General features: G+C 39.3%; 1 protein-coding gene across 9 annotated transcripts; it reads left to right on the top strand.

The window, feature by feature from the left end:
• The first annotated feature begins 1,855 nt into the window (after window positions 1–1,855).
• On the top strand, window positions 1,856–26,776 carry LOC137139513 (solute carrier family 41 member 1-like). 9 transcript variants are annotated; one of them, XM_067526849.1, is made up of 11 exons: window positions 1,856–2,060; window positions 4,647–4,999; window positions 12,002–12,109; window positions 13,862–13,933; window positions 14,425–14,569; window positions 15,272–15,418; window positions 16,178–16,322; window positions 16,467–16,546; window positions 20,061–20,195; window positions 20,794–20,942; window positions 22,411–26,776. In XM_067526849.1, exons 2-11 carry the CDS (start codon window positions 4,688–4,690, stop codon window positions 22,582–22,584), a joined length of 1,467 nt encoding a protein of 488 aa, XP_067382950.1. In that variant the 5' UTR covers window positions 1,856–2,060; window positions 4,647–4,687; the 3' UTR covers window positions 22,585–26,776. The 9 variants fall into 9 exon arrangements, with proteins under 9 accessions (XP_067382950.1, XP_067382949.1, XP_067382952.1 ...); XM_067526848.1 differs by lacking the exon at window positions 1,856–2,060 and adding an exon at window positions 2,646–2,798; XM_067526851.1 differs by lacking the exon at window positions 1,856–2,060 and adding an exon at window positions 2,649–2,798 and having other exon boundaries at window positions 4,652–4,999; window positions 24,015–26,776.
• Window positions 26,777–27,550: the final 774 nt, after the last annotated feature.

The following is a 27,550-nucleotide window of genomic DNA, read 5'->3' as shown; positions in this document are numbered from 1 at the left end:
TGTGTACATGCACAAACACACAACCAGGATATTTAAATAACTTGAGGTGTATGTTAAGGCTTTCTTATTTTATTATTGTACATATATTAAAAGCAAATTATACACCCACTGCAGGAATTTGAACATGTCTTGATGTCAGGATACCTGAGGACGAGGGCTGAAATTAATTCTTTTTTTTTTTAACCATGAAGTAAAACGTACAGTTTCACTACCGTGCATCAGCTGAGTTACAACCATAAGAAGTAAAAGAATAACTTCTCTGTTACCAACACAAATTAAATACATGAATGAGGATTCAATTTAGACCCAGTTGACTAACTTATTAAGAACCTCACTATGAAATAACCATTAAATGTCCCAGCGTGTGCACAGTGTGGTGTCTTTTTATGAGTGAAACAGCAGTCCTGTAAAAAAAGGGAAAAAAACATCCAGCTGTTCTGTTCTGCTTTGCCGAGCACACACTAGGAAAGGGCCCCTCACCCGCTCCTTTTTATGGTTTGGAGTCGTTTTGTGGTTATTTTACATTTGGTTTTCATGGTTTAGAGTTTTATTTGTTTTTGATCATTTGATGTCTGTGTTTAGTCATTTGCCACCTGTTTTTCATGTTTGGTGATTTTTCTTTTTTGTGTGTTTGGTTTTGTCAACGGTAGGTGGTCTGCACTTATATAAATCTTTCATAACTCATGTGTACCCAAGGCATCATTCACCCATTCACACACAGATGGAGAAGCGGCATTGCAGCTGACCAGCACTTAATGGGGGCAACCGATTCATGGTTTTTTGACACATGACAGGAAGAGCTGGGAATTGAAACAAAAACTGTGCGATTGGTGGACAGCTGCTCTGCCTCCTGAGCAACAGTGTCTGTTCTTAGACGTTTTGTGTCAGTTGCACCTTTGTTGGACAGTTTTAGGTCATTGTTTGTCATTTCTGTGGTTATTTTGCATCTTCAAACTGAGCTGTGATTATTAATGTTAACATGGGACCCTGACCTCTGTATTATCAGTCAGTGGTTGGTATAAAGAACAAATAACTAGTAACTGATTTAGTTAAAACTCAATTACTAACTTCAAATATCAACATCTTGTACCAACATTATACTGAAAATGATGAAAGTGTAAAACATGTTACACATGTTAAAGGAAACTTTTCCAAGTATCAACTTGCTATCTATGGCTTTAGTTTAGGGTGTGAATGTACATTAATGGTTTCAAACTTCCCTCTGACTTCCTCATACTGTACTCTTTCTCTGTTTCTAGCTGAAAAATTCCTCCAGATGACATCACCTGGAGGAGCTCTGAAAAAGCAGGTTGACCATGATAATAAACTTTATAGTTTGAGCAACAAGATGACATAATCTGAACTAAAGTTTCCTCCAAGTGATGCCATTTTTAGGCATTTTTTGGCTAGAAGTAGACGAATATTTTAATATGGTGAAGTAAAAGGGAAGTTTTGTCATTTATGTACATGTTCAACCCAAACTAGAGCCAAAAGAAGCAAGTTCAAAATCAGTGAAGGCGTCCTTTAAGTTGCATGAATCATAAATAGGTATGTATTAAAAAGGGCTTAAGATTTGGGAGTATAAAATGCTAATGTTAAATACTGTTCTGGAACAAATTCATTTTCTTTTCTTATGTAAAAGTCAGTTGTAAAGTTTATTTTTTCCATGAATGAAACAGAGAACATGCTGTGGCCGCCTGCTGCTGTCATCACAGATGGAAAGAGACAGTCGGGGGGTGGGGGGGGGTATCCTTATCTGCAAATGCCATGAAATTCAAGACGATGCCCCATGATGCATGCTCATACTACGCATGCGCCCACACGTACACACACACACACACACACACACACACACTGAGCCAATGGACAAACATATGTACAAAAATGCACAAGCAAACGGAAAGCAGAGCGTACACACAATCTTAATATAGACAGAGATTTACATTTAAACACATACACGCAGTACAGCAAGCGTGCGCGCACACAAACACACACACACACACACACAGTTATTCTTGGGAACTTCCTTTCACACACCGTAACAAGTTCTGGAGACAAAGGTAAGAATCACAAAGCAAATCTCAGCTTCAAGTAGAGAAGCTATTCTCCACTTTGTGTTTTATTGGTTTAATTCAGTTGTTGGTAGTGTGAGAAAGAAAGTAATGTGTTTTCCCAACACAAGTTAATAAGTGTATGTAGACTAAGCATGTGTCTTTTATAATTAGCTGCCACCGTCTTTTTCTTCACTGCAGTAACATGGCTCTGCAATTTTTACTTAGTGGGCCAGTCCTAATGAGGTCCACAGCAACATTTATTCTTATTAATTTTCACATGTTCTAATTTGATCAAATAAAAATACAGCAATAGTAATCTGTTACTTTGATCTAAGATGGTTCATTTTTTTATTTTTATTTTTTATTTTTTTGACCCTCTGCTCTGTGAGTCTGTCATATCAGAGTGAGAAAATGTACTATTACACTGCAGTATCCTTAGTATACAGTCGACGCTTGCCACATTGGAACTTTTTTCCCAATTTGAACAGCTGATCGCTCCCTCCTCAAAGAGGCGGGACTACATGCTGCCACTTTTGCTTTAGTCCTGCGTTTATCCAATCAGAACGCGTCCTGTTGTGTTACCATAGGCTACCGGAGCACGAGACATTATGGGATGTGTGCATATGGCAGCCGCCTTAAAGCAAGAGGCATGTCAAAACAGATTTTTTACAGCTTTTACAGCACTGACGTGATGCGGATCTAATGGACCGACAGACAGATTTCCGGGACCCCGTCGTTGACGTTGTGTGTATATTTTTGTTCTTTTCTTTTAAACGCCGGTAGCCTGGCGCTACGTCAGTGTTTTCTGGTCGGATAGACTCACATTACGTGGGCTAAATGGGCTTTTAGAGCCAGGGATGCACTAATTACTCACAGCAAAAAACATCCAGTGCGTAAACTGGCATTAGCAGGTAGAGCTGACCGTCGCTTTTTAGTAAAGTTAATTCACTTACGATGTTTAAAATGGAATTCCGGTCGTACAAAAACACTTACCTTTGTTTTGATGACATTATCAGAATTCATAGAGTCTTTTCTAACGATCTGGCTAAAGTTTATATTCGTCTTCGGTGCGATGCAAATATATTCTAACCAGTTTCCCAAGTTAAGGCTTTTTTCCAGATCCAGGTAGTTGGCGAGACGCCATCTTTGTTTGCGTTGGAAAGTTGAGTCGCCAATACGAAATTGCGTAAAAAACGTTTTTCACCGTGTAGCGGACCGAATATCTGATCATCCAGATAGTTAGAAGAGTCTGTGGAGATTCATTTTATTAAAGTTTGGAACATCTGTCAGTTTTTTCAAGGACAATCTTGGTTTTAAAAATATCCTTAAAGTAAAAATAACGGGCACATTAACGAACAACATATAAACCGGGGCTACTCTTAAGTATGGAAGCAAAATAAAAAGAAATCTCTCATTAGGTGAAGCCAGTCATCAAGTTCATTACCAGGGCTTCAATAGAAAATTTGAAATAATTGTTTCTTAATTTTTAAACTACTAATAATTAATAAAGAAACTACAGTTGGGTGTGAAAGTTTGCATCACTTGTTTTGGAATAGGGAAAAGTACTTTGTACTTTGTTGATGGAAAAAAATCAACAATTTAATGCACAATTGTCCTTTATCAGAAATTAATTAATCAAAGGAAGTGCAAAATTTGTGCTCATTAGATATTCATTATTTCACTATAACATTTTTAAATACTATATAATAATTGCATGTAGGAGGATGCAAACTTAACCCCAAACTTAAGATATTAACAATGCACATTTAGCTTGTACAAATGTTTTTTCATCAGAAGTAACAAAAATACTTAGTGTATACTTAAGTAAATTCAGATGAAAAAATGTATACCAGCCAATTGTGCATGAAAAGAGAGGTTTTATTATTTGCCATTTCAAAATAAAAGGATGCAGCATTTTCCACTGTACTGTATGTAGATAATAGCTTGTTATATTAATCAATTTATGACTATAATGCCTGACTATAACTATATACCTTCATGTTTTTTTTATTTTTGTTTATCATAATTATCGTATAAAGCATGGCTAAATGGCTTTTTCATTATGAGGTTTGCATTTTACATTTTTACAACACAGATGAGACACTGTCAAATACTGAGAGAAAGAAATGTAAAAAAAAAACAGCTTATTGAAGAAGTGATAAGCTGTGAAGAAATGCTGTGAAAAAATATTCTAGTGTCACTAAAGTAGGGAAATTAATGCCAGTAAGGTGCTGCAAATAGACACTATCTGTTTTTTTAACGTAAATATGTAAAAGACCATTATTAAATTCACATCACATTAGAGATAATTAATGAATTACAGATATCTCATTAATTATGATGGACATGATCGATTTATTTTTGGGTTTTGTGCTGGGGAGCCTTGCAAAGAATTTACAAGCAAAAACAAGTCAGTCAAACTGTCAAATATAACTGAAAACATCAGTGAGTTTTAATCATTTTACTGGGTGTCATACTTTTCCTTGGCAATTATTTATTTGTTAATCTTCCAATTTAAGGAAAATTATGTGTGAAAAATGTGAAAAAATCCAAACTGATGCAGCAAATGCCCATTTCATTTTCCTTTTCAAGATTAGGCCAGCACTGCTCCACTTGTCACCTACACCACCGTTATGCCTGGTGAGAATAAACCCCCTCAACAGATCCGCCAAAGAAAAAAAAACAAAAAGTCCCGCTCCAAAGGGAAGTCTCCTCCTGGGAGTCCCAGTGTGGACTTGGGAGGCACCGTAGATGGACAAGATGACCTCATCTTACCCCCGATCCTCCAGCCTCCTCCTCAAAAGCTGGTGGGGGAGAGGCCAAAAGTGGCAGTGGCCAAGGTGGAGGAGGAGTCAGCGGCAACCATCTGTCTTCAGGTGTTTTTTCCTTACTTGCTGGCTGGGATGGGCATGGTGATGGCTGGCACGGTGCTGGACATTGTGCAGGTGAGTACAAACAGTCCTAGAGCAGCACTTGTCTGACGTTTCTACGGAGAATGCAAAGTTGACGTCGCACCGTGTTAGATTTTTGTTTCCGTGCACCATCTTGTGAGGATCCCCCTGCCTTTCTGTTTGTGAGTTGTAGTCTGTTTTGATTTTCACCCAACAGCAAGGCAGAAAAAACTTTACCAGTGGCGCCCACTACAAGTTAACGCAGTGTGAGGTCATAGTGTAGTATGAAGTTGCTTTTAATATACTGACCAGTGTTTGTACTATTTTATGCATGAGTACTATACTTGTATGAGTTAAGCTCAGGTTAATACAGTAGAAATACCTGTCTGTGCAGTGCACTATAGTTCAACAGCTGCACAAACTGCAGACAGGATTGATTGCAGTACTTTCGCTTGATTTAACCAATACAATCTGAACTCCATCTTCCTTAATGTACTTAACCTTATTAGGACTCTATTGATCAATTTCACTGATAAATCTAGCAATTACTTTCTTGATGAATAACGTTTTCTATTAAATAGTGAAGGAACACAGATGTCCTCCGGTGTCTAATCCCCAAAATATTCAGGTAATTAATATAAACTGAAATGTTTGGCATCTTTTATATAAAAACTGAAAACAATTCTGCTTTCTTTGATTGACTTTATCAATTAATTTGGTAATCATTGTACAGTTAAACTTAATAGAGGCATCTGATTTAAGAGTGGAAAAGGTTTGATATCTATCATAAACATTTTTTCTTAATCAATTGTTTTTGCTCCATATGGAAAATTTCCTTATAACCTGGTAAGTGGTTACCTGTATGTGGTGCTAGTTGCTTCCCCTGGCATTTGGTCTGCAGACAGCTGTGCTCAGGCAAAGCACACTGCTTTATGATGAGCTGAAAATTCCTTCTGCCGTTATGTCCTCGGCTGGTAAACTCACGTCCGTCTTCTGATGGTTTTTCCCTTCACTCCATCTGATGCTTATCACTACTTCCTCGTCTCTCTCTCTCTCCTCTACAGTATCTGTTACCCCTTCTGTGTCTGATTGAGGACACTTAGTCATCTGTTTGGCTGAGCAGTGTCTCAAACTGTAGGGCACGAAGAAGGAGTCTATCTGAATCGAAGGGAGATAAAGACAAGTACACGACACAGCAATTAGCATAGTTACTGTAGCCTGTGGTGGTTATGTCTAGACAACCACATCCTGCTGTAGTACCTGTAAATTTCATCCTGCATTCAGTGTCTACTGACGGGCTGTTTTGGGTTTTCACCCCAGTAGCTAGTATTTGATGTCCAAGTAGTGGCTCTCTGTGTTTTACCAAACTTGTTCACGAACTACGCAATTATGGAAAAACATTTCTGACGCATCTGTTTGGGCATGAAGTGAACATTTGGATTTTAATCTGTCAGTCCTGACTCTTGCTGTGAGCTAGTTTTTTTTTTTTTCTTTGGTCCTCTCGGCTTATCGTGTGAATTCAGGGTCAATGTGACCGTTTTTTACACCAGATGCCCTTCCTAACACGACCCTCCCCAATTTGTACAGGGCTTAGGACGGGCGCTGGGCAGGTGGGGATGGGGATGGGCTTTTGAGGGTTCAGTGTCTTGCCCAGGGTGCCTTGGACATGTGGTCGGGATAAGCAGGGCGTGAATCTCCAACCCTGTGGCCGGTAGGTGGCCACTCTACCAACTGAGCCACTGCTGCCCCTAAATGTAGTCTCGTTATTCTGGTAGCAGCTTTAAGGTTAAATCTAAAGGTGGGTCAGCCTCCCAGAAGGCTGTTCCATGCTGCAAATATTTGGAAATATGGCGGGAGGGTGTATGACTATGCTCATTTTAATTATTATTGTGTAATAAAAATGATAAGGAAAGCATCAGCATTAACTACCACATCTGCTAATAACCCATTTTTGTGTTTTGTTATCCAGGCAACAAGTTGAAAATAAGAAAGTCTTAACTTAATCAAATACTAAACATACACATTTGAGGCTAAATACAATGAAAATACAAAACAAATATTTTTTTAAATGACAGATTTTTTAGAGACAACTCTGCCTCACGCTGTTCCAGTGTACAAGGTTGCAAACATGTCATGGCACAACTATATTGTCAGCATCGAAGCATGTACAATTCTTATCATGAGAAGGAATTGTACTAGTACATCATAACACCATGGGCTGGGGAATAGCAGGTTGTAGCATTGGAACAAACTAATGAAACTTTATAGTAGGCTTTACAGTAGCTGAGGGGACATAAGGGGATGAAGTGTATTAGCTCAAGCTATTGGCACAGCTCAGGTGCCATATTGGGTCAGTAGAGGCCTCCTTACCTTTGCAAGTATGACTAACAAAATTGGCTGGAGCCACTAGAGAATTATTCATGTATTGATTGTTTTTCCAAATACTTTTTCCTGCTATTCTGATTTAACTTCTCCATGTTGGCACACTTTTCTTCTTGTGTGTGTGTATATATATATGTATATATATACATATATATGTGTGTGTGTGTGTGTGTGTGTATGTATGTATATATATATATATATATATATATACACATACTTACATACAAATTGTGTAGTTCTTTACTGCTCGTACAGCTTATACACATTTGGAGTGATCCTTTTTTTATATAATTATATTTTGATAATTAATACAGAAAAAAAAGTCTAATATTGCACTGTAACTATCTAGTAACATGTAGAGGTGAAGAAAGAAAGAAATGCGCAAAGTAAAGTAGGAATCAAATAAATGATTGATGATAACAAGTATAATAATACCCATCGCCCGCAGTGAAAGGCACTGGTGCTTGTTTATGTGTGAGGGAAAAAAAAGGGTGAAGGGACAAAAGGGGGGAGAGTTCTTGTGATCGAAAAAGTGTTGGTGTTTTTTTCAAGGCAGTCAAGCTTCTGAAAAGCAGGGTAATGGTTTAGTCAGACAGAACACTCACACTCTGCGTCCTCTGTGTGCTTTTAAAGAGGTACAGAAACACTGGAAATATACTGTAGCAGGTGGATAGAGCTGAAGGAAATTGATAGATAGAAAGAAAGAGACTCACGATATGGAGGAAAACATTAGAAAAAGGGGAATGAGAGAGAGCGATAAATGCAGGGAAACCAGCCGACGTAGAAAGAGGGATGTCACATGGTAAGAGCGAGGTTGGCTGAGAGGCAGACACGCAGGAAGAAATAGCGAGGGGGAGAGTGTGAGGCGGTAAAGCCGGTTGTTTCCCTCATGAGTTTGCATGTCGTGCAGTGCAGACAGACCTGCCTGTTTCTCTGCTACGTCACAGCAGAGCAGACCAGAGCGGAGGGAGCAGGACAACCCTGATGCTGACAGCAGAGAGAGAGAGTGTTCGGCCTGACAGAAGCCGGCTGCTGTATCTAGGCAGTGGACCTTTAAGGTTGTTTACTGACACCACTGAGCTCTTTGTGCTTTCCTTTCCTGCCAAAAGAGAGGGAAAATGACAAGGACATAAAAGAATCCTTCTACTTCTAACTCGGCAAGACCTTTGGTGCAATTCTTCATCTTGGCCGCTGTCAGTTATTCAGCTGCCACGGAAAGCCCTGCTGTCGGCTACAGGATAAAGCTGAGCCTTTATCCTGGATGTCAGTTTGGATTCAGGACTACATCCAACAAACACTCAATTGAACTGAAAGTACGTGAGGCTCCAGAGTAGTTCATGGAAACTGGATTTAATCAGGAAATGTGATCTCTTCATTGTTGGGTTCCACTTTAAGTTTTAATGAAAAAGAAAACCCAGTTAGCAGATGTGGAGCATCTGTGCTTGTAGAGAGCATTGTGACCTATGAATCAGAAATGGTGTCAAGGATTGTGTTCCCCATTAGGGCTCACGAACGGATACCTCGTCACTGCTGACTCACCACTGGGCCAAAGATGCCATGCTTCATTGCCCTCAAGTCACAGTTACAGCCTTCAACTCAAATTTTTGCATTGAGAGAAAAATGTATATTCATGTGAACAAATTGGAAGTTATTTGAGTGTTACCTCAGTTCTTTTGTCCGGAATTCTTTATTCTTTGAGTTTTTCCAGGGGCCAGAGATATTACTATAAGCTGATTGTTTCACTTGTTCACAGTCAAGAATGATTAATGGAAAGCCTGGCATTTCTTTGTAATCCTCTGAGACTGGAACAACCATGCATTCAGAAATCCTGTTTCTGACGTTTTCAAGAAAGCCCTTAGTGACTACTTGAAAGATTTGCTCTTAGCCCGGCTTAAACCAAGGAAAACAAGATCCATTAGACGCTTTTTCAGCGTTTCATATTTCCTAAGTTTTTTTTTTTGTTGTTGTTTTTTTTCTGCTTGAACATCTTTCCTTTATGTTTGGATGCAGTTTCAACTGGAGTAACTCTATGTTGAGTTAAGTACTTTATCAATATGGTGGTGACTCGCTTGGAGCTGGAGCTACGCTACCAGGGCAAGAAGTTGCGTGGCGTGACGTGGAAGTTGACGCGATCAGAACACGGTTTCCTACCGGAGAGCTCCTGGCTGATAGCTGCTCAGGTTATCGTGCCATACCTGGTGTCAGGGCTTGGAATGGTCTCCGCCGGTATCGTTATGGATCTTATACAAGTATGAAAAATCTAAAATCATTGGTTTTCTCTTTATTTACACAGGCTTCAACACAACAACCCAGTTGATAATAGGTGACTATTACAATTGGTCACTTAGTGCAACATCTGCTCAGGGCAACTAAAGTGTGATAAGACTAGGGCAGGATTGGGGTTACAGTAGATTAACGGTGCTAATGGCATTAGTTGGGTTAAGAAAATATAGTATTTGCTTAAGATTGGAAAAGTAATTGAAAGTTAGTGGAGATTTGTGTTATCTAGTGCTAATTTGAACAAGCATTTTATGGCCACTTATGGTTTCTGAAAGACACTTTTCAGTTGGCACCAAAACCTGCGTGGACTGACCTTAGTTTATCATGGGGGCATGGCAAAGTGACGGCAAAGTGAGAGGCAGAGATTGACTTTGTTGGGGTGCGAAAAGTCTCAGCTGGCCTTGTTTCATATCCACAGGTATAAAATAGGGTCAGAATGACATTGTACTTTTTATTAGATATTGGATGTTTGCCAGTCAGTCTCATCTTCCTTCTTTATGGCTCAGGCAGCTCAGTGACTCCATTCTTTAGAAACATATTTTATGCATGAAGACAGTGATAAGGAAAAAAGTTGCCGGTGGTAAACTGGTAGGCAGAGAAAGATGTCTGTGATGTTTCCTTAAAACCAGACACATGACTGGGTGGAAAGATGGATCTATCATTGCAATGACCGATTGATCGGCAGATGTCTTTCTCTGTGACTGTGCAGTAGTTTTAACATTCCTTCTTTTTTGCTGACTCTGTTGTTTCCTGTTAGACAGATAAGGCCTTGTGCAACATCCACCTTTCTGAGCTTTCCAAATCAGATGTAGATGTGGGAGGGAGTGGAAAGCCTTAGGATAAAAGTGAACACTTGATTTAATTTAAGTGCTCGAAGGATAGAAGAATCGAAGCGAAGAGCAAGGATGAATTTTTACATCACACAGCTTTAAAGAAGTACACTGTAGGAAATGGAGTCAAAAACAGCAACGTCCAAGTTTACAGTGTTTCTTATAACAACTCACTGCATGTGCTCATGATATAACAATGACTAAAAATACATGAGTAATTATATTTATAATAGTAAAAATATTCTAAACATTGCATTTTGTCTTGAGTAATCCCGAGTAGCACAGTATTCTGGCTTCTGGCCCATTGCAGCCAAGCAGCAGCACTACTACAGCAGAAGTGGGCCACGTCCCAAGATAGCATCCAAATATGACAGGCATCAGCTAGATATACCCGTCCAGAACCTGAGAGTAATACGTGTGTGTGTAGACACACACTAGTAAAGCCCACCTCTGAGCTGTACTCCAAAAGAAGCCTGGGTTTGTGTCCCCTTTGTTCACTGCAGCTTTTAGCCTTTTACTCACTGGCCCTGCCTGTACAATTTCTAAATTGTAGCTGTAGTTTCTGTTCTCCAAAGCCTCTGATATATTACATGATTTAGATTTTATCCACTTTTTTTTTAAGACTTGTACCGGTGTCCGAACAGAACCCAGAAGTTCCAGTTTCACTTCATTTCTTTATTACCTGCAAAGGAACAGCTCACGTTACAAAAGTATATTTGATATATACATTACTCACAAACACTTACTGATATTCACCTTTTTTGTGGTCAATCACCTTGTCAATAATTACTGAAACACTGAACAGTTGGACATGTGCATTCAAAAGATCAAATTAAGTTCAGCTGTAAAGGTTGTATTGGATTTTAGGTGCATTCTGAAGTTTCACCTGAAAAGTTGAATATCCCTAACTTTGTGTGAGTGGTGTATTTTTCTATTTTTCTAGTTCTTGAAAATGGCATTCGTGGTTTCTCTTTAGATTTACTCTACTGTTTTAATTGGGCTTTAAATTAAATTGAAATTCATTTTGTTCATTCAAGGACGCATTGTTGGAACATTAATGGCTTCTAGAGGTTTGCTGTAGAATAAAGTAAATTTTTCTGTTCTGATTCGTTTCCCCTCCTTTTTTCCTTCTCCATCCTGCCCTGTCAGTCCCTCATCTCATCTTTAATTTGCCACTTTCTCATCTGCCTCTGTTCCACATCACTCCGCTTTTGGCAGCTGCGTTGTTCTTTTATTTGTGCATCTATTTAAAGATCTAAATCGTCTCGGACCTGCCAGCTGGAGTTGTACTCAGAAAATGTGAGGCAGACTCTGTAAACTGTGCATCTTCTAAACCCGCTGAACCTGTCTGTGGAATCAGACGATGCTCAGAGATGTGGAAACAGAAAAAGTAGGCTACTGGGTTAGTCTAGAATAACTGATGTGCTTATTTAACTGCGTTAGTAATAAGCAAAGTTCAGAGGGTTCGCCTGTGAAGGTGGAGATGACACTGAGTGAAGTTAAAATAAGAATTAGGAAATGAAAGAATGGAGATTGATTGTGTTTTCCTCTGTGTGTGTTGCAGCACTGGGAGGTGTTTAAGGTGATCACGGAAGTGTTCATCCTGGTGCCTGCACTGGTTGGACTCAAAGGAAACCTGGAGATGACTCTGGCTGCTCGTCTCTCCACTGCTGTAAGAAGCCTTGGTGTTTATACATTTTTAATAATAGAAGCTTGTACTGACAAATACAAACTTTACATTTGGAATCTTAAATATTTAAGCTTACAAATTTTTAAATTAAAATATATTTGAATATCACACAGTAATATAACCAAATCTACCACCCTGCACACAAATTATGCACAAGATATATACTACATGTATTTTAATACTATTTGATCCAATTCAAAACTATACTACCGTATTTACTTGGCAATACACTAAATTATTATAGAGGACGTGAAGTTGACGTCATGCCATGTAAACTCTTTGTGTCATGATGCTGAGAAGTGTCAACATGTAAGTCACGGCTGCTACAAACTTCACTTTGGTTCTTATCACTTCCAAACAAAGGCGACATACTGTAGCTCCCAACTTGTCTACGTGATAATGGTCAAATGTTTTCCTTCACTTTACAAGAAAAACAATGAGGTGCAGTGCATGTGCAAATGTAACAAGCCAAAATTCTGGTTGCACATTAAATCAGATAAAACCTCTAAAGCAGCAAAGCCTCAAACTGAAAGATTGGACAGTGTTTGATGTCGTGCAGTCTCCTAGCCACGGATTCATCCTACAGAAATGATCAGTAAAGGGCTCGGCACTTTAGCGAAATAACCCCTAAGTCACAAGTCTTTCATCTTGTAAAAATGGAGCAAATTATTTGAAAACCCAGTAATGCAGAAATCTCACCTGTGTGTGGGCTGTCCAATTGTGTTTCCACCTCTGCGTGCAGGAGGTACCCAGTTAGGTGGCAGTAGCAATAGATTCATACAATCTGAACTGGAATTGAACCCTACGAATTGGAAGATATTGCACAGAGCCACTGGAAAACTGCTTATGTATTTATCATTTATCAGTTTTTCCAAATTGTAATTCACTACACCGGATCCTTATCTTCCTCTTCTTCTCCTCTCATGTCCATCAAACAGTTTAAAAACTTTTAGGCCAAACAAAGATATGCAGATAACCCATTAGCGGGCAAAGATAAACGGACCACGAAGATGAAGCCTGCTCGGTGCATCTTCACATTTGGTTACATTGCATGGAACCATACAAAGATCCACTATCTGCAAGTAGCAACCTGTGTAGTTTTCTGCAAGCTTCCTAGGTCTAAGGGTTATAGCATTTTGTTGATCAACTTTATTAATGACATCTGGGATATTGTAACAAAATAATGTCCAGTCACTAAAAAAAAAAACAGTAGTAAAAGCTCACAAGCTTTTTAACTTGTTTGAATAAAGGCTTCAGTGTTAAAATTGATATTAATGTATGAAAATATCAGAATCAGCTTTATTGGAAAAACATGTTTAAGTGTATAAGGAATTTGATACTAAGTATTTGTCCTGACTATTGACTTAATAATAACAGGGTACAATAATATTATTGATGGTGAAATGGGTAAACTAGGGAAGAGGTTCAGAGACTGGAGCATTCACTCATATCGCTTGTTGCTGCAGAACAAAACGTTCTGCTACCTGTAGGTATAAAAATAATTACAATGCATTTGTAAAATTATGAGACTAGGAAACATTAAAAAAAAAAAAATCCTCACTGCTACTCATTGTTCAGTGAGTCTGACTTCCTGTGAGGCATTGACAGAACCTCTTTACAATACGATACTATAAAAAAAAAAAAAAGAATTGTGGCAAATTTGCATATTGTAGTTTTAACTTTGAATGACCCTCATTATGATTAAAATAACTTGTGGTATCTCCACGTTCTTAGGCTAACACAGGTCAAATGGACGACCCCGATAAACAGTGGACCATGGTGTGCAGCAATCTGGCCCTAATACAGGTAATTTACGCTGTAACATAAAGGTGACTGTGGTTTCGGGTTATTGTTTTGATAATATTAATAGTTTTTCTGCTGTACTCACAGTCTATACTTCTTATGTCTACATTATTTTTAATGCCATTTCTATATTTGTATTTACTTTTGCTATTGATTTAATCTGTAGAATATGATAAACTATTTATATCAAACACCTAGTGGTGATCAGAACCAGTGCAGAAGGAGGATTTGTAATTTATTTGTTTCTGGAAAAACCAAGGATGAAACCATTTGCACCGATAGTCAGTTCTCTGAAAACAGTTTACAAGTTAGTTAACGTTTGACCTTGTACATTTCTGATCACACTCATCACACATGCAGTAAAGCTCTGAAAGTCAAACGGTTGTTTTCTGCAATTTTATGACCATCACAAAAGGGCTGTTGTTTTTTTTTTTTTTGGTCACATGTATTTTGCTGTCAATGCTGATTAATTGCCCACTGTCTCACTCCTGAAGGTTCAGGCCACAGTGGTGGGCTTCCTTGCAGCGGTTGCAGCCGTGTGTTTAGGTGCAATTTCTAGAGGTGGTGTTGAACTGGACCAGGCAGCTGTCCTCTGTGCCAGCAGCATCACGACGGCCTTTGTAGCTGCACTGTCATTAGGTCAGTGAGGGACACGTTATTGTTTTGCATCAGAATGTACTGCAGTATTTTACAATGACTTTGGCTCAGTGTCAACTTGTAAAACAGTTTTCCATTGTTCTGCGTAATCAAACAAAAGAACCCCCCACACCTTATTTAGTTCTCATACACGCTTAACATGTCATCAATTCAGTGTGTGTGTGTCAGCAGCACTTCCCTGAGCTCTGATTGGTGTTTTTGAGCCACAAGTTTATATATGCACATACAGTATAAACTTATTGCTGAAAGACATTTATATTATCATCAGTAATAAAAAACACATCCAAACTATATATATCCACTTCTAAATGTAGTTATTGCATAATCCATAATTTATCCTCACCCAAGTTTCTAGAAGGTTGTAGCTTTGTTCTATCTGTGCTTATGCTTTGAACTTTCTTTGTATTTTTCTATTACATCTTTTACATCACTCAGTTGTAAAATGTTGGTGTATTGAAGTGTTTTCTCTTTTGATGTTCTGCTGGTGAAAAGCCAAAAGCTTTTGTCAGCATGATGTGTTGTAGCCCTGATGAAAGCGTTCTCCCAGACTATTTTTTTGCCCCTTCTTGTCAACACAATGATTGTTCAGAGTTCCCCTTATTTACTGTTTCTTTTCATATTCGCTCAGTTCTCTCCTTTCTGTCCGTCTGCCTGTCTTCACCCTGCCCCCTCCCCCCACCTCAGGCCTGGTGATGATTGGAGTGATCATCGGCTCCAGGAAAGTGGGGATCAACCCTGACAATGTGGCCACTCCCATCGCTGCCAGTCTCGGGGATTTGATCACGCTGTCCCTGCTGGCTGGAGTCAGCAGCACCCTCTATCAGTATATTGGTGTGTATGTAACACGGGTGGTGGAGCCTCTGGGCAGGCGTCAGCTCTGATACATGACACATGTGGTGGTGTTTCAGGCATTCACGACTAGTTTTAACATTAGGTGTACTACAAAAGGTGTGTGTGACCTAACTTTACGTTTCTTTGACACTAAATGAAAAGAGCTGACCATAAAATGTTTTTTAGTTTCATGCCAATAGCCAGAACACAAGATGGCAGCAGAAGTCAATTTATTTTCCCAACAGCTCACCATGGTGTGTGTGTGTGTGTGTGTGTGTGTGTGTGTGTGTGTGTGTGTGTGTGTGTGTGTGTGTGTGTGTGTGTGTGTGTGTTTTCTATACGTCAGAGGTACAAACAGAATCAAAACACACAACTAAAGCTGTGGCCACTTTAATAGACACACCTGTACATATTATTGAGTCAGATACAACAACACCCTAATGTACATCTTCAGTGCTCATAATATTGATGACATTGTAGGAAACTTGTAAATTATACTGTTTAACTAGACTGAATGCAGCTGCAGTGGATATTGCATTACATTGTGCATATAAGTAAGACACTTATCTTATAAAAGGGACAAAAAATACTCGTGATCAGGTGATCTACTCCTACAGCTACAGTACTGTGGTGTCAAATGATTCTTTGTTATGGATCAGGAAAGCACACTGTAACTAACTGAAAAGGTTTTCACTCTGATGACCAGATGAGATATTGTGCATTTTTACCTTTTGTCACTGTTTAACCTGTTTTCTACAGATATGTGGTACCTGTCCCCCTTGGTGTGTCTGTTCTTCCTGGCACTGATCCCAGCCTGGGTGTTGGTGGCTCGACAGAGCCCTCAGATCAGGGAGGTTCTCCGCTCTGGGTGGCAGCCTGTCATAATAGCCATGTCCATTAGCAGGTACGGTTCATGTAATCACACAGCCTTACCTAAAACATCAGCCAGCCCTCGGATACACTATCGCCTTTTATCTAATAGAGGTCTTCAGTTCTGACACTAGGGTGGGAATCCCTGGCAGTAACTGCATGTGTTTGTTATTTCCAGTTTTGGAGGCCTTATACTGGACAAGACAGTGAGCGACCCCAACTTTAAGGGAATGGCTGTCTTCACACCCGTTATAAACGGTAAGCGAACACAGTTACATGTGGATGTGGTCCAAGGTGACGATTCGGTAACAGTGTAGAGATGTTTGGACAGGCACCTAAGCATTAGTAATTAGCCAATTGACAGACATGGCTATAACGTCTGCTCTCACACTACAAATTTAAAAAAGAATCAAATAAAAAAAACACGTCAGCAGACACATCTTCAGCCTACACTGACACCATTTCACTCGCTTAACAGCACATCAGCTTAACTTAGCCGGACGCATTTTATTGACAGTTGAAAAGAGGAGTGCATGAGATTAGCGTGCACACGTTGGAACAACTGTCAGAATCACAATATGATCTCTGGCCGTGATGTCCCATTCACCACAGCTGATTGTTAACTACTATGAATGTGCTAACGCAGAAGCTGACTGTATGTGTCCTTAATGTTTAATTAAAGTGACAGTCAAAACTGTTTTAGGGGAGTTGATCCAGCTGCTGTATGATCATTATGGATTCTGCTGCTATTGAACAGCACCGCGTTATACACGGAGATGATTCTGTAATTAGCCCAGCAGATGCAGATGTGGTGTAATAAATAAAAGCTCCTGTTAGCAGAACACAACACCCTCAGGTTATTTGTTACCTTTGGATGCTTCTTGTGCTGTATGAATCCAGGCAGCAAAGGACTAAACACTGAGTTCTCAGAGCACAATGTTAATGCTTCTCACAGAAAGTTCTCGGGGAACCTCTAATACCCTACAACATACCAGAACTTCATCAAATAATTTTTTTTGGAGTGATTTCATTTCTTTCAGAGACTTTTTCCACATCAAACTTTTTCCCCCATTGCTACAAGTCATCTTATAAAGCAGTGCTGCCAATGCTCTAATCATTCAGACGTAGCTGTAGGTGCTGTAACTAAAAGGATCATGACAGTTTGGCCATTTCTTGTCTACAGGCAGGTTTACAGTAATTAACATGCAGCTGTAGAAAAGAGTCATGATCATCTCAGTCTTATTTTACTTTTAAAATTTGATTTGAATTACAACTAATTAATAATATAATAAACTTATACTAGCGCTGTCTGGAAGTTAGGAAACATGATACTTTAGAACCATCTGGGTCTGATATCAAAATGTACATTAGTTACAGTCAATGGACTGAAACATGCAAATGTGTTAAAATGTCCTGTGAAGTGAAGCCTTACAACTTCTGCAGTAAATCAAATGCACCAAAGCAAACGTGGAGTAGTTTTGCAAACTTCTATAATATAAAACACATTTTCTTAGCACAGCCTGTTGGATCGAGCTTTTAAAGTCAGTGAAACCTTCAAACAACAATTGTCCAATTGGAACTACACATGGTGTTTCATAACTTTATTAACTGGTTAACTAAAGCCATCTCGGTCAAATCTGAGCAATATCAAAACAGCTGTTTGGCCATCTATGAATGTTATTAGGTTGGGGACCCCTGGTTGGACCTAGTTGGTCCTGGTCACTGTCAGTCTGACTCAGTTGTTGTTGAGACGCTCTCTGTCCTGGACACTTAGATGTTCCCGACCAGTTATTTCCCCCAGTTTACTCAGTTGTCAGGTGTGTGATACTTCCAGACTTTCAAACCTCTATGTGTGAGCTGTCCAGTCTTTGCTGTTCCTCAGGTGTGTCCCCAGCATTAACATAGCAAAGGTGCAGGACCTTACAGAATTATAGAGGAGAGTCTAACAAATCCCCTTTTGAGGAAGCGCAAGGCAACTGCAGAGAAAAACACCCTTTAACAGAAGACTCAGGGCGGAGGCCTCCTGCCTCAACTAGTTGGGGTGAGAGGAAAGAGCAGCAATAAACAAAAACAATAATCAGACTGGTAACACATGGCTCCTAAGCCCGGGATACCTGCAGAAAGGTAAAAGCATGTGGAGCTCACCAAATGGGTCTGAGCCTATAGCAGCTTAATGGTGGGGTCAGCTCTAACTAAACTGTATAAAAAGGAGCCAAATGTAGGAAGTTTGTCCGTCCTTGTCTGAAATCAATGACCCATTGTTCTGTAAGACATTTGTTTTCTGGTAAATCTGTCAGCACCTCTCACCCTATTGATAGAAAGAGCAGAAGGAAGGAGAGAAAACAGTGTTTGGAAGCAGTATGAGCTGATTGTGTAAACTGACCCATGTGCGGTCTGTAGCAGTTTAAACGTTTTCGATTTGCCTGTAGCCTTTTTTTTTTCCCTCCTTTCTTCTCCATGAGAAAATTCCAATCAATTGTGGAAACCAGAGAATGAAACTGTGTCTCAAGGTTGAAAGGTATTTTATACGCATAGAAAACTGATTTCCACCCCATAATGCTGCGTTAGATTGATGGAAATTGCGCTGAGAAGTGAAGTGGAGGCGAAAAAGAAGCAGTCTTCAGAATAAGTGCTTTGGCTGTGAGGTGATGCATGCAGGGATCCACTGAGTATAAGAAAGAAGTCGATATAAACCACTAATGGTCCACACCCAGAGTCCTGGCACTGCTGACGGGGCCTGTAACAACCATCGACTCACGCTGTCACTGTTTCTCATTTTCTCCCTGCCCATCTTCCCCCGTTTCTCAATCTCCCACTCTGCCTCTTTGCAACCCGCTCTAAATTCTAAATTTGCCAATCTGGTTTGAATTTCCCATCTTCCCCTCACTGGCTGCATATAAATCAGTAATAACTTTTTTTTTTTTTTTTTTACAAAACATTCCCTCGAGCCTTTTCCATCTCACAAAAGGGGGGGGGGGGCGGGGGGGGGGGGGCGTAAATAATAACTTTGTAAGGTGTTGGATGTGACTGAATTAGCCACGGATACTGTTGTCCACACCAAAATTAAAAACTGACTTTTCCATATTCTGCCGGTTTTAAAAGACGCTTTGCATTTCGAAGAAACCTGACTTCAATTTACACCAGAATTAAAGAATAAATCTTGAGCCTCTTTACTGACTTTGCAGCTGTTAGAGCAAAAATGACAGATAATCTTGAGATAAATTCAGTAAGGAAACAAGTTATCTACCAGAGTCTGACAAATACCACACAATTCTTTTTGCACAACCAGAGTCGTATTTCACTGCCGGAACCACGTGGCTGTGTGTAGTTGAGTTTCTTTCCATACATACGTGTTGATGTGCCGGCGTGAGATATGGAACTTCTGTATTCAGTTCCCCTTTTTCAGTTAGCGTGACTCCACTGGGCAGATCTCAGCTTTGGTGTCTGCTGCTTACTCTGTTGCTGGCCGGATCGCAGTTGAGCCAAGCTTGTGTCATTATTTTGTTTAATTTGTGTTTAGTCAAAGAGGCTGAAGCTGTGTTTATTTGTACCCTGTGGGAAAGAACTTTGTTTTAATTGACTGTGACAATACAAAATTAATATGGGCATTTTTCTAAACAATGTGTGAGGAACAACAATGTCCTTGTTATAAACGTCAAAAATAATTTTTTTTTGACATAACTAAAATGACACATAGTACATTGTGTCACATCTTTATTCACATAACTGTTCATTCGCTCACCTGCTTAATCCGTCCCCTGTCCCTGTGCAGGAGTGGGGGGTAACTTGGTGGCCATCCAGGCCAGCAGGATTTCAACATACCTGCACTTTTGGAGCATCCCAGGGGTGCTGCCCTACAAGATGAGGCAGCACTGGCCCAATCCCTGCATCACCTTCTTTTCCTCAGGTAAGACTGAATGCAAACTGGTGGCACCTACAGTATTTGCATGCAATCGAGCCCTTTATGGTGACGAGTCCGCAGTAAACCACGACCGTGTTTTACAGTTAGCTTTTTATGGGCCAACAGGGCAACACCTACAAGAAAGTCTACAATAATGTTTTGGAAGCTGACATTATCAGATCTGTCACTTTCCAGGAACAATCGATGACTCACTTTGAGCCTGATATTGATCGATATTGAAAATATTAACGTAACATTTGTTAATATTGCACAGCACTGCTCCCAAATCATTGTTTTGGTTTCACTGCCTGCAGCTTTACTGATTTTCACTGGTTGTTATCTTTGGCAAAAACTAAAACGTTACACCCACGGAGGCCATCTACTGCATCAGCACCATACCGAAATCAGCGAGGCTGTTTGTAGCTACAGGAGAAACAAAAACAAATGTAGTCACCAGGGGGTCAGACATTTGTTTGAGTGGCCAAGAATGAAAGTACTGTTACTCGCATTAAGCTTTAGTATTAATACCAGTATGTCAGTAGTTAGAGAACATATACTGTATTCACCTGAGTTTACCTGGGCCTCTCCTCCTTGTGTCTCCCAGGGGTGAACTCCAAGTCAGCACGCGTGCTGCTCATGCTGGTTATCCCTGGTCACCTGGTCTTCCTCTACGCCATCTCTCTGCTCCAGGGAGAGGAGGCGCCCGTCACTGTAGCCTTCACCGTTTGTTACCTGTGTGCTGCTCTGCTACAGGTAAAATACTGTTCCACATTTTGTTATGTGCCCCTTTCACTGCAACAACAAACCCATTCTAATGAACTTACTGGCTGTGACTTTCACAGGACCCTCTGATAAATTCATCAGAAGGCACAAGACATTATACAGTCTAATCACAATTGTTACCCAACTGTGAAATGACGTGCTTCAGTGGCTCACTGAGATAAAGTCTTTTCTTGGACATGACCACAAACACACGTCACCTCTGACACAGTTCACATTCCTTTCTGAGCCATTAAACATACAACACTTAATATTGTCATTAGTCATTAGAGGTCACATCCTATAATCGCTTTAATTTCAAATAAAGCCAAAGAAGTAGCTTAGACTTTGAATGGTTTCATTTCTTTAAGGATTCAGAGGAAGCTACTATTGAGATCACTTAAAATAACACACACACACACGCGCGTACTCGAGCATCACCAGTATCTGAGGTCTACCAGTGCAGCTTTGTCAGCCTTGGCAAATGAACTCATCTCTCACTGAAATAGTTATTTTTGCGCCCTTGATCATTGTGGATGTTGTTGGTGACATTTTACTGTAGTGAACTTTCTAGTGTCCTTTTTTGTTAAACGTTGCCGATTTGAGCTACAATCACACAAATTAAAACTTCATGGTTTGTCTCTAAATTACATATTACTCCTTTTATCATAACGCGCAGAACTTCACCATCTGTCATTTTCTTTGCTACATCTAAAGAGGAAGGGCTTCGAAGGGCCCGACCACAATTTTTAAAATCAGGAAGTTTTAAAATCAGGAAGGTGAATTCTTCAGTTTTGTTGAGCTTCAAAGCTCTGAGTGATGATTTGTGATATTAACTGACTGCTGCCTCTTTGCTTGACATCTGTCTGTTTCTCTCTTACCTGTCACTTCTCCACATCCCTATTTAGTTTGCACTTTTGCTCTTGTTTCCTCTTTTCTTTCACAACTTGTTTGGAAATTCCCAATTTATTTCGATTTTACATTCTGACCAGTTCTCTTGCAGTAATGTGCTGTTACAGCTGAATCAGGCAGATGTGTCAGATTACTGGATTCTTGTTGTGATTAAGCGTCTTCTCCTTCACACAAAGTTTGTGAATTAAAATCTTAAATGATCTTAAAACAGCTCAAACTTATAATAATTTGGACATTTCAGAGTGGTCATACATATTCACTTTGCATAGAGTTTTTTTTTTTACAGACAGTTTTCTATCTGAAGGAAAACCGTCTGTTCGTGACACATACAGCAGATCTAAAACGCTCCTTCTGTAGACAATTGGTGAAAAGAGCAAATTTCCCACAAATTCCTCATAATACAAGTTGACTCGGTGTAAGCTGGTCCTATGATGGTGGTGGTACTCTTGGAAATCCTATAACAAGTGTTTTTAAAAATCGGATCTTTCTTCATTTCCACTATATTTTCCTTTTTTCTCTGATCACAGCCTTGGTCTCTCTCTTTCTCTAGGTGGCTATCCTCCTTTATGTTGCTGACCTCATTGTCCGTTTGATGTGGAGGAGAAGTCTAGACCCTGACAACTTCTCCATCCCCTACCTGACTGCTCTGGGAGACCTTTTGGGCACCGGCTTCCTGGCTCTCTGTTTCCGCTGCGTGTCACTAATTCACAGTCTGCGTCTATGAATATTTCCTCTTAGCCAGCCACCGTCTTATTGCGCCAACTTTGTTACAGTTGCTTTTGACTGACACGTCACTGGTTCAGTTAATGCCAAGGAATTTGTCTTTGTCACAAATCTGTCGGGGGGGTAAAAACAAAAAAAGGCACAGGTGACACCCAGCCACCCAAATGTTGTGCTGCCTACACATCCCCAGTCCTCCCCTGCATCTAATTATTTTGAGTGCCACAAACCAAGCTTGTTAAATGCTTTAGTTGTTTGTCCTCAGGCAGAATCGTAAACTTTAGTTTAAAGTCATTCCTCTGTATCTGTCTGTCCTGCTTTAAATTTAAAGCAACTTTACATCATAGGAAATCAACTGTGCTGTAAAGTAGAACTGTTTTTCATCAGCCTTTACTGTGAGAACAAAGACCTAAAACAATGAATGTTTTAGTCTGTACTATGCATTAAAGCTTAGGTTGATGTGTGGATGCATGTCCAATTAATGAGTTTAATTGACAATTTTGGAAATGCACATGTCCTTTTTGGACACTAAATACATAGCAACAGTAGCTGATTAGTGTAGCTTAGCACAAAGACTGGACGTGGCTGGCCTGGTTCTGTCCAAAAGGTCAGATTCTGACAATGCCACACAGCTGTTTCCTCCTTTTTCCAGTCTTTATGCAAATCTAATTAAACTAGCTTGTGGCCATAGCTGAATATACACTGGCATCATTTGACAATTAGCGAAAATGCGAATAAGCATATTACTGTACCTAAAATTTTGATTCTCCACAGAGACTTTTGGAATAGAATCTGACTAGGAATCCTCCTGCACAGTTTCTCAGCTCTCAGTTTTTAAAAGGACAGATCACAACTGGGACTTAAAAATACAGAGATTAACTGCATTAACTCTGTAACATGTCTAATACGCAGATGATGCAATGCTTTCCATTGCACCTACAGAAGAGAGGTGGTCATTTAAACTGTCACATGGAAACAAAAAATAACTGCTTATAACTATTACTTTAACATTTCAACAGTTGTTTCAAAACACCGTGAAGTCCTGAAAACATCTCCACACCTTTCACTATTTGTACATGGAACAAATAACATGAAGACTAAAAAAAATCTCTTTTTTAGAATTTTGTTTTGCTACTCAATGTAAAACTGTGAACTGATGCAGATGATGATGTCATCCATCAGCCTAGGTTTATGTTGACTGTGTACTGCAGCGGACCTTGAATATTCCATCACTACTTGATTAAGAACCATCCCTTTACCGGATTCACCAAGCCTTACTATCGGAACCATAAAACCTCCTCATTACAACAGTGAATGTGTACTGCACGTTCCTATTAAGACTGATCAAAGAGAAACGCACAGATCTGATGACTGGACAGTTTGTCTGCAGTCCTACATTACTTCTTCATTCTCTCTCTCTCCTTTTTCTTACAGTTTACTGAAGTCATTTACTGCAAAATCACAATCTGCCATCTGTAATTCACAACTTATCCATCCTTGCGGTCCTCCGTTCCTAAAGGGCAACTGAACTACATCTTAAAGACTTACATATTTCAAACAATCGTATGTAAATTGCATCTAACATTTTTTGCTGTTAATAGTTTTACCTATTTTTTTTAATTGACAAACCACAAACACTGAAATCTGCTGCTTTTCTGGAAACAACCTGTCTCGTGAATTATTTCAGTGTTAATAGTGCTTTGCAAAAAAGCTTTTATTGTGACACTGTTACACAGTACTTTCTACACTAGAAAGCTATGAAATATAGATGAGTCCTATTTGAACCACGGTTTTATTTCACTGGAGCACTGTCTAAGATCAATGTTTTAACTGTGATACTGTGAAGTATTAGACCACAGCCTAGGTTGTGTTGTACCAGCATATAAGTACGTCCTAATCAGTTGGACCGAATGGTATAACCAAAAAAACCATGTACAAAAATTAAAAGTCATACTTTTAGTTTAGGTTATTGTGCTTCCTCACTTCTGAGGTTTGTCCTAATTATCTACAGTATTGTCAAAGATTTCAGATGTCTGCACATGGCATTACATGGTTAGATGTGCTGTTAGATACGGTAAATATATGGAGGTTGTTTATTTGAATGTAAAACATCGGTTACATTTATGTTTGGGGAATATGTTCTTTCACTTCGTGTATTACTTTACCGATTCCTCAAAAGTCCCATTGACTTTGCTAATGCAAATGACTAAACATCCAGCCTCAGAATATACTGCAGCTTTTTAAAATGTCACCATTTCATGACAGCAAAGATTTAGGGAAGCACATTGCCTTCACCAAAGGAAACCAAATGGAGACCTTAAGTCATGATTATGACTTGCTATCTCATAATTATGAGAGCCGGATCTTGTAATTAAGAGAATGCTTCAAAACCTGCCTTAGAACAATCAGATTTTAGGGAGATCTTCAGTACTGCAGTATTTCCAGTAGTCTAAAGAAAAGCAGAACTGACAAAGTACTTTGCTTTCCAAAACCTAAATACCTAGGCGGTCAAAAAGTTCAATTTGCCGCCCAAAGTATAGTGCTGTGTGTGTGTGTATACATACATAAATGTTTTTGTTTTGTACAAATATGTGTATACAAACACTAAATAAATAAGCCCAAACTGAAGCTGCACTGCAGCTTTTTGTATCCATCGCAACACAACACTTATGCTACAATATTGGGCTATAGAGATCAAGATCTTGTAAAAAAGTAATTGTGCCTAAGAATCCTTTGTTATTTGAGACTACAGTGGCGTCATGGCAGTGTGTATGATCAATTTACAGGTTTCTTTTTTTCCTACATAAGATTTTGGAAAATGTCACATATAGTCTCAAGTCTTCACTTGTGTGAACAATCCCACTTATACAAAAAAGTGGAAGTGTGTCTGCCATAAATACAGACAGAGCCAAAGTGTGGGCTGCAAATTGAGCCTCATTTTACAGCCTATTTCTTTATACTTGGGAAAGCTAAGGGCCCTGAATAAGCTATTGTCAGCGGTGCTTTGCTTTGGCCTATTGGAAGTACTGAAAACTCACTAGTACTGTGATACTGAAGAAGTTCTAAAAACTAGTTTAGTCTAAGGAAGGTTCTGTTGCTTTCATACCTACGAGATCTGCATCTCATTTATGAGATTCCTTTGGTGAATATAATGCACTGCCATAGAGATTACACCTAGAAAGTCAAGGCAAATTACAGGGAAGCACTTCAAAATAATGGATGTGAATGAAACAGTATCCACGATGCCAATTTGAATATAGATTGCAACCCCCAAAGATAGGCTCCATTACTCAGAAAAAAAAACTGAAGAAACATATGTGGAATGAACAGAGGCTTTTCTGGACCCAAAATCAGGTACCTTGGTTTAGTAAATATGTGTATGCTAATCTACAGACAGTGGGTAATTAGCTTAGCATAGCAATGACTCAGAGCAGGAGACATTTGCTTGCCTGGCTCTGTACAATATTTTAAAAAAGCGTGGTTTTAAGGGAATTACACATGGAGAATTACATGCTGTGACTGTGACTTATTACAACTAGTCAGGCTACTGACTGAGTCATCTCTCGTTGTCTGGCAACTAAACTGCTCCAGCACAGTACCGTCAACCCGCAACTTTTTGGTAACTTTTCTCTCTCTCTCTTTTTTTTTTTAAATATAGAGATAAAATAAAAACGGGGTTATATAGAATGTTTTTTGTCGGCAAAGCAACATACACTGTTTGGCTATAGTTTCATGTTTAACAAACTTTAACAAATACATGACCTATTTGAAGAAATCACGAAAGTATAGTTTAATTGTCGAGCTTTTCCTTAATGCAAAGCAACTGTTTATCATAACCTTTATATGAAGATAAACTTGAAAACTGACAATAGTTAATGTTTCCTTGATAGCAAGTTTATGTCAATAGTGTCAGCACCTACGTTGTCAAATACAACCACATTAATGTGCAAAGGCTTCAGTTAAATGTTGAATTCTCTTTCTTTTTGGTATAAAATTGTAGTGTACTTGTGTAATGTTGACACTGCCACATCACATTTAAAATGACAATTTTCTAATTTTGCTGTGTGCACTGCCACCTGCGCTTCCACACCTATAGTATGTTTTGTGTGTGCAACGATGTGGAACCAATAATGTGACAAATGTCCAGTGAGTGTTTGTGTTTCTGCTATTTTATTAAAAGAAAAACTGTAATTAAATACATTTGTCTAAGTAACATTTAATCAGCGTAATAGCATATTTAAAGAAATCCTCTTCCTGAGAATGGGATGGATATGAGGTCACACTGACCCTGAATCTAATCAGCTCCTCCTTAAATTCAAGTGGCCATTTGTGCCAAATGGGTAAAATGAATTCCCTCAAGATGTCCTATAAAAACGATGAGATAACACACAGAGCTAATGGTGGCGTAACAAACATATGGCTACATGGGTTTGTCTATAAACAGCTACGCAGACTCATAACAAACAGGACTTTCCAAAGGTTGGAGTACAGGGAATAGCACAGGTTGTAATGTCATCAATTGTAAAGGAGTTCTTTACCTCTTTAGCCTTTTTAAACCAAACAACAAATGTTCTCTACCTGGTTCTGGAAATTTCCTTTCCTGCACAAATTGGAATTCTCCAATTCAGTTCCCCCAGTACCACTTCAGTTTGCTTATAACAACATCTGCTTCTGCATTGCTGACACTAGCACAGTTCTGTTTGGGTTGCTCTGTGCCTCACCGTCTATTCCTCTCACCATGCCTCTGTTATATTTTCTCTTCTAAATACTCTGGCTCATAAAAACAAGCTTCTATGAATTCAAAAATCTATTCCTGTTCATCAGACTTAGTTCATTTCAGTGTAAACAATGTCGTCACTATAAATCAGTCACGTAAAAAGGAAACTATAACAGTACTAACAGAACAGCATGTCCAGGTGTGTGCAGTGGCCTCTCAGGCAGAGCATATGGACAAAAATGCAGAAGGTACA

This window comes from Channa argus, chromosome 13 (genome assembly GCF_033026475.1).
Source record: "Channa argus isolate prfri chromosome 13, Channa argus male v1.0, whole genome shotgun sequence".
Lineage (NCBI taxonomy): Eukaryota > Metazoa > Chordata > Actinopteri > Anabantiformes > Channidae > Channa > Channa argus.
This window is presented reverse-complemented; position numbering and strand designations above follow the sequence as displayed.

Excerpts from the sequence above, each read along its gene's own strand:
- LOC137139513 (XM_067526847.1), top strand. The coding sequence starts at position 2,757 with ATGGACCGACAGACAGATTTCCGGGACCCCGTCGTTGACGTT. Across the intron at positions 5,000-12,001 it reads CGGTGCTGGACATTGTGCAG|CACTGGGAGGTGTTTAAGGT; the intron begins GTGAGTACAAAC and ends TGTGTGTTGCAG. Across the intron at positions 13,934-14,424 it reads GCAATCTGGCCCTAATACAG|GTTCAGGCCACAGTGGTGGG; the intron begins GTAATTTACGCT and ends TCACTCCTGAAG.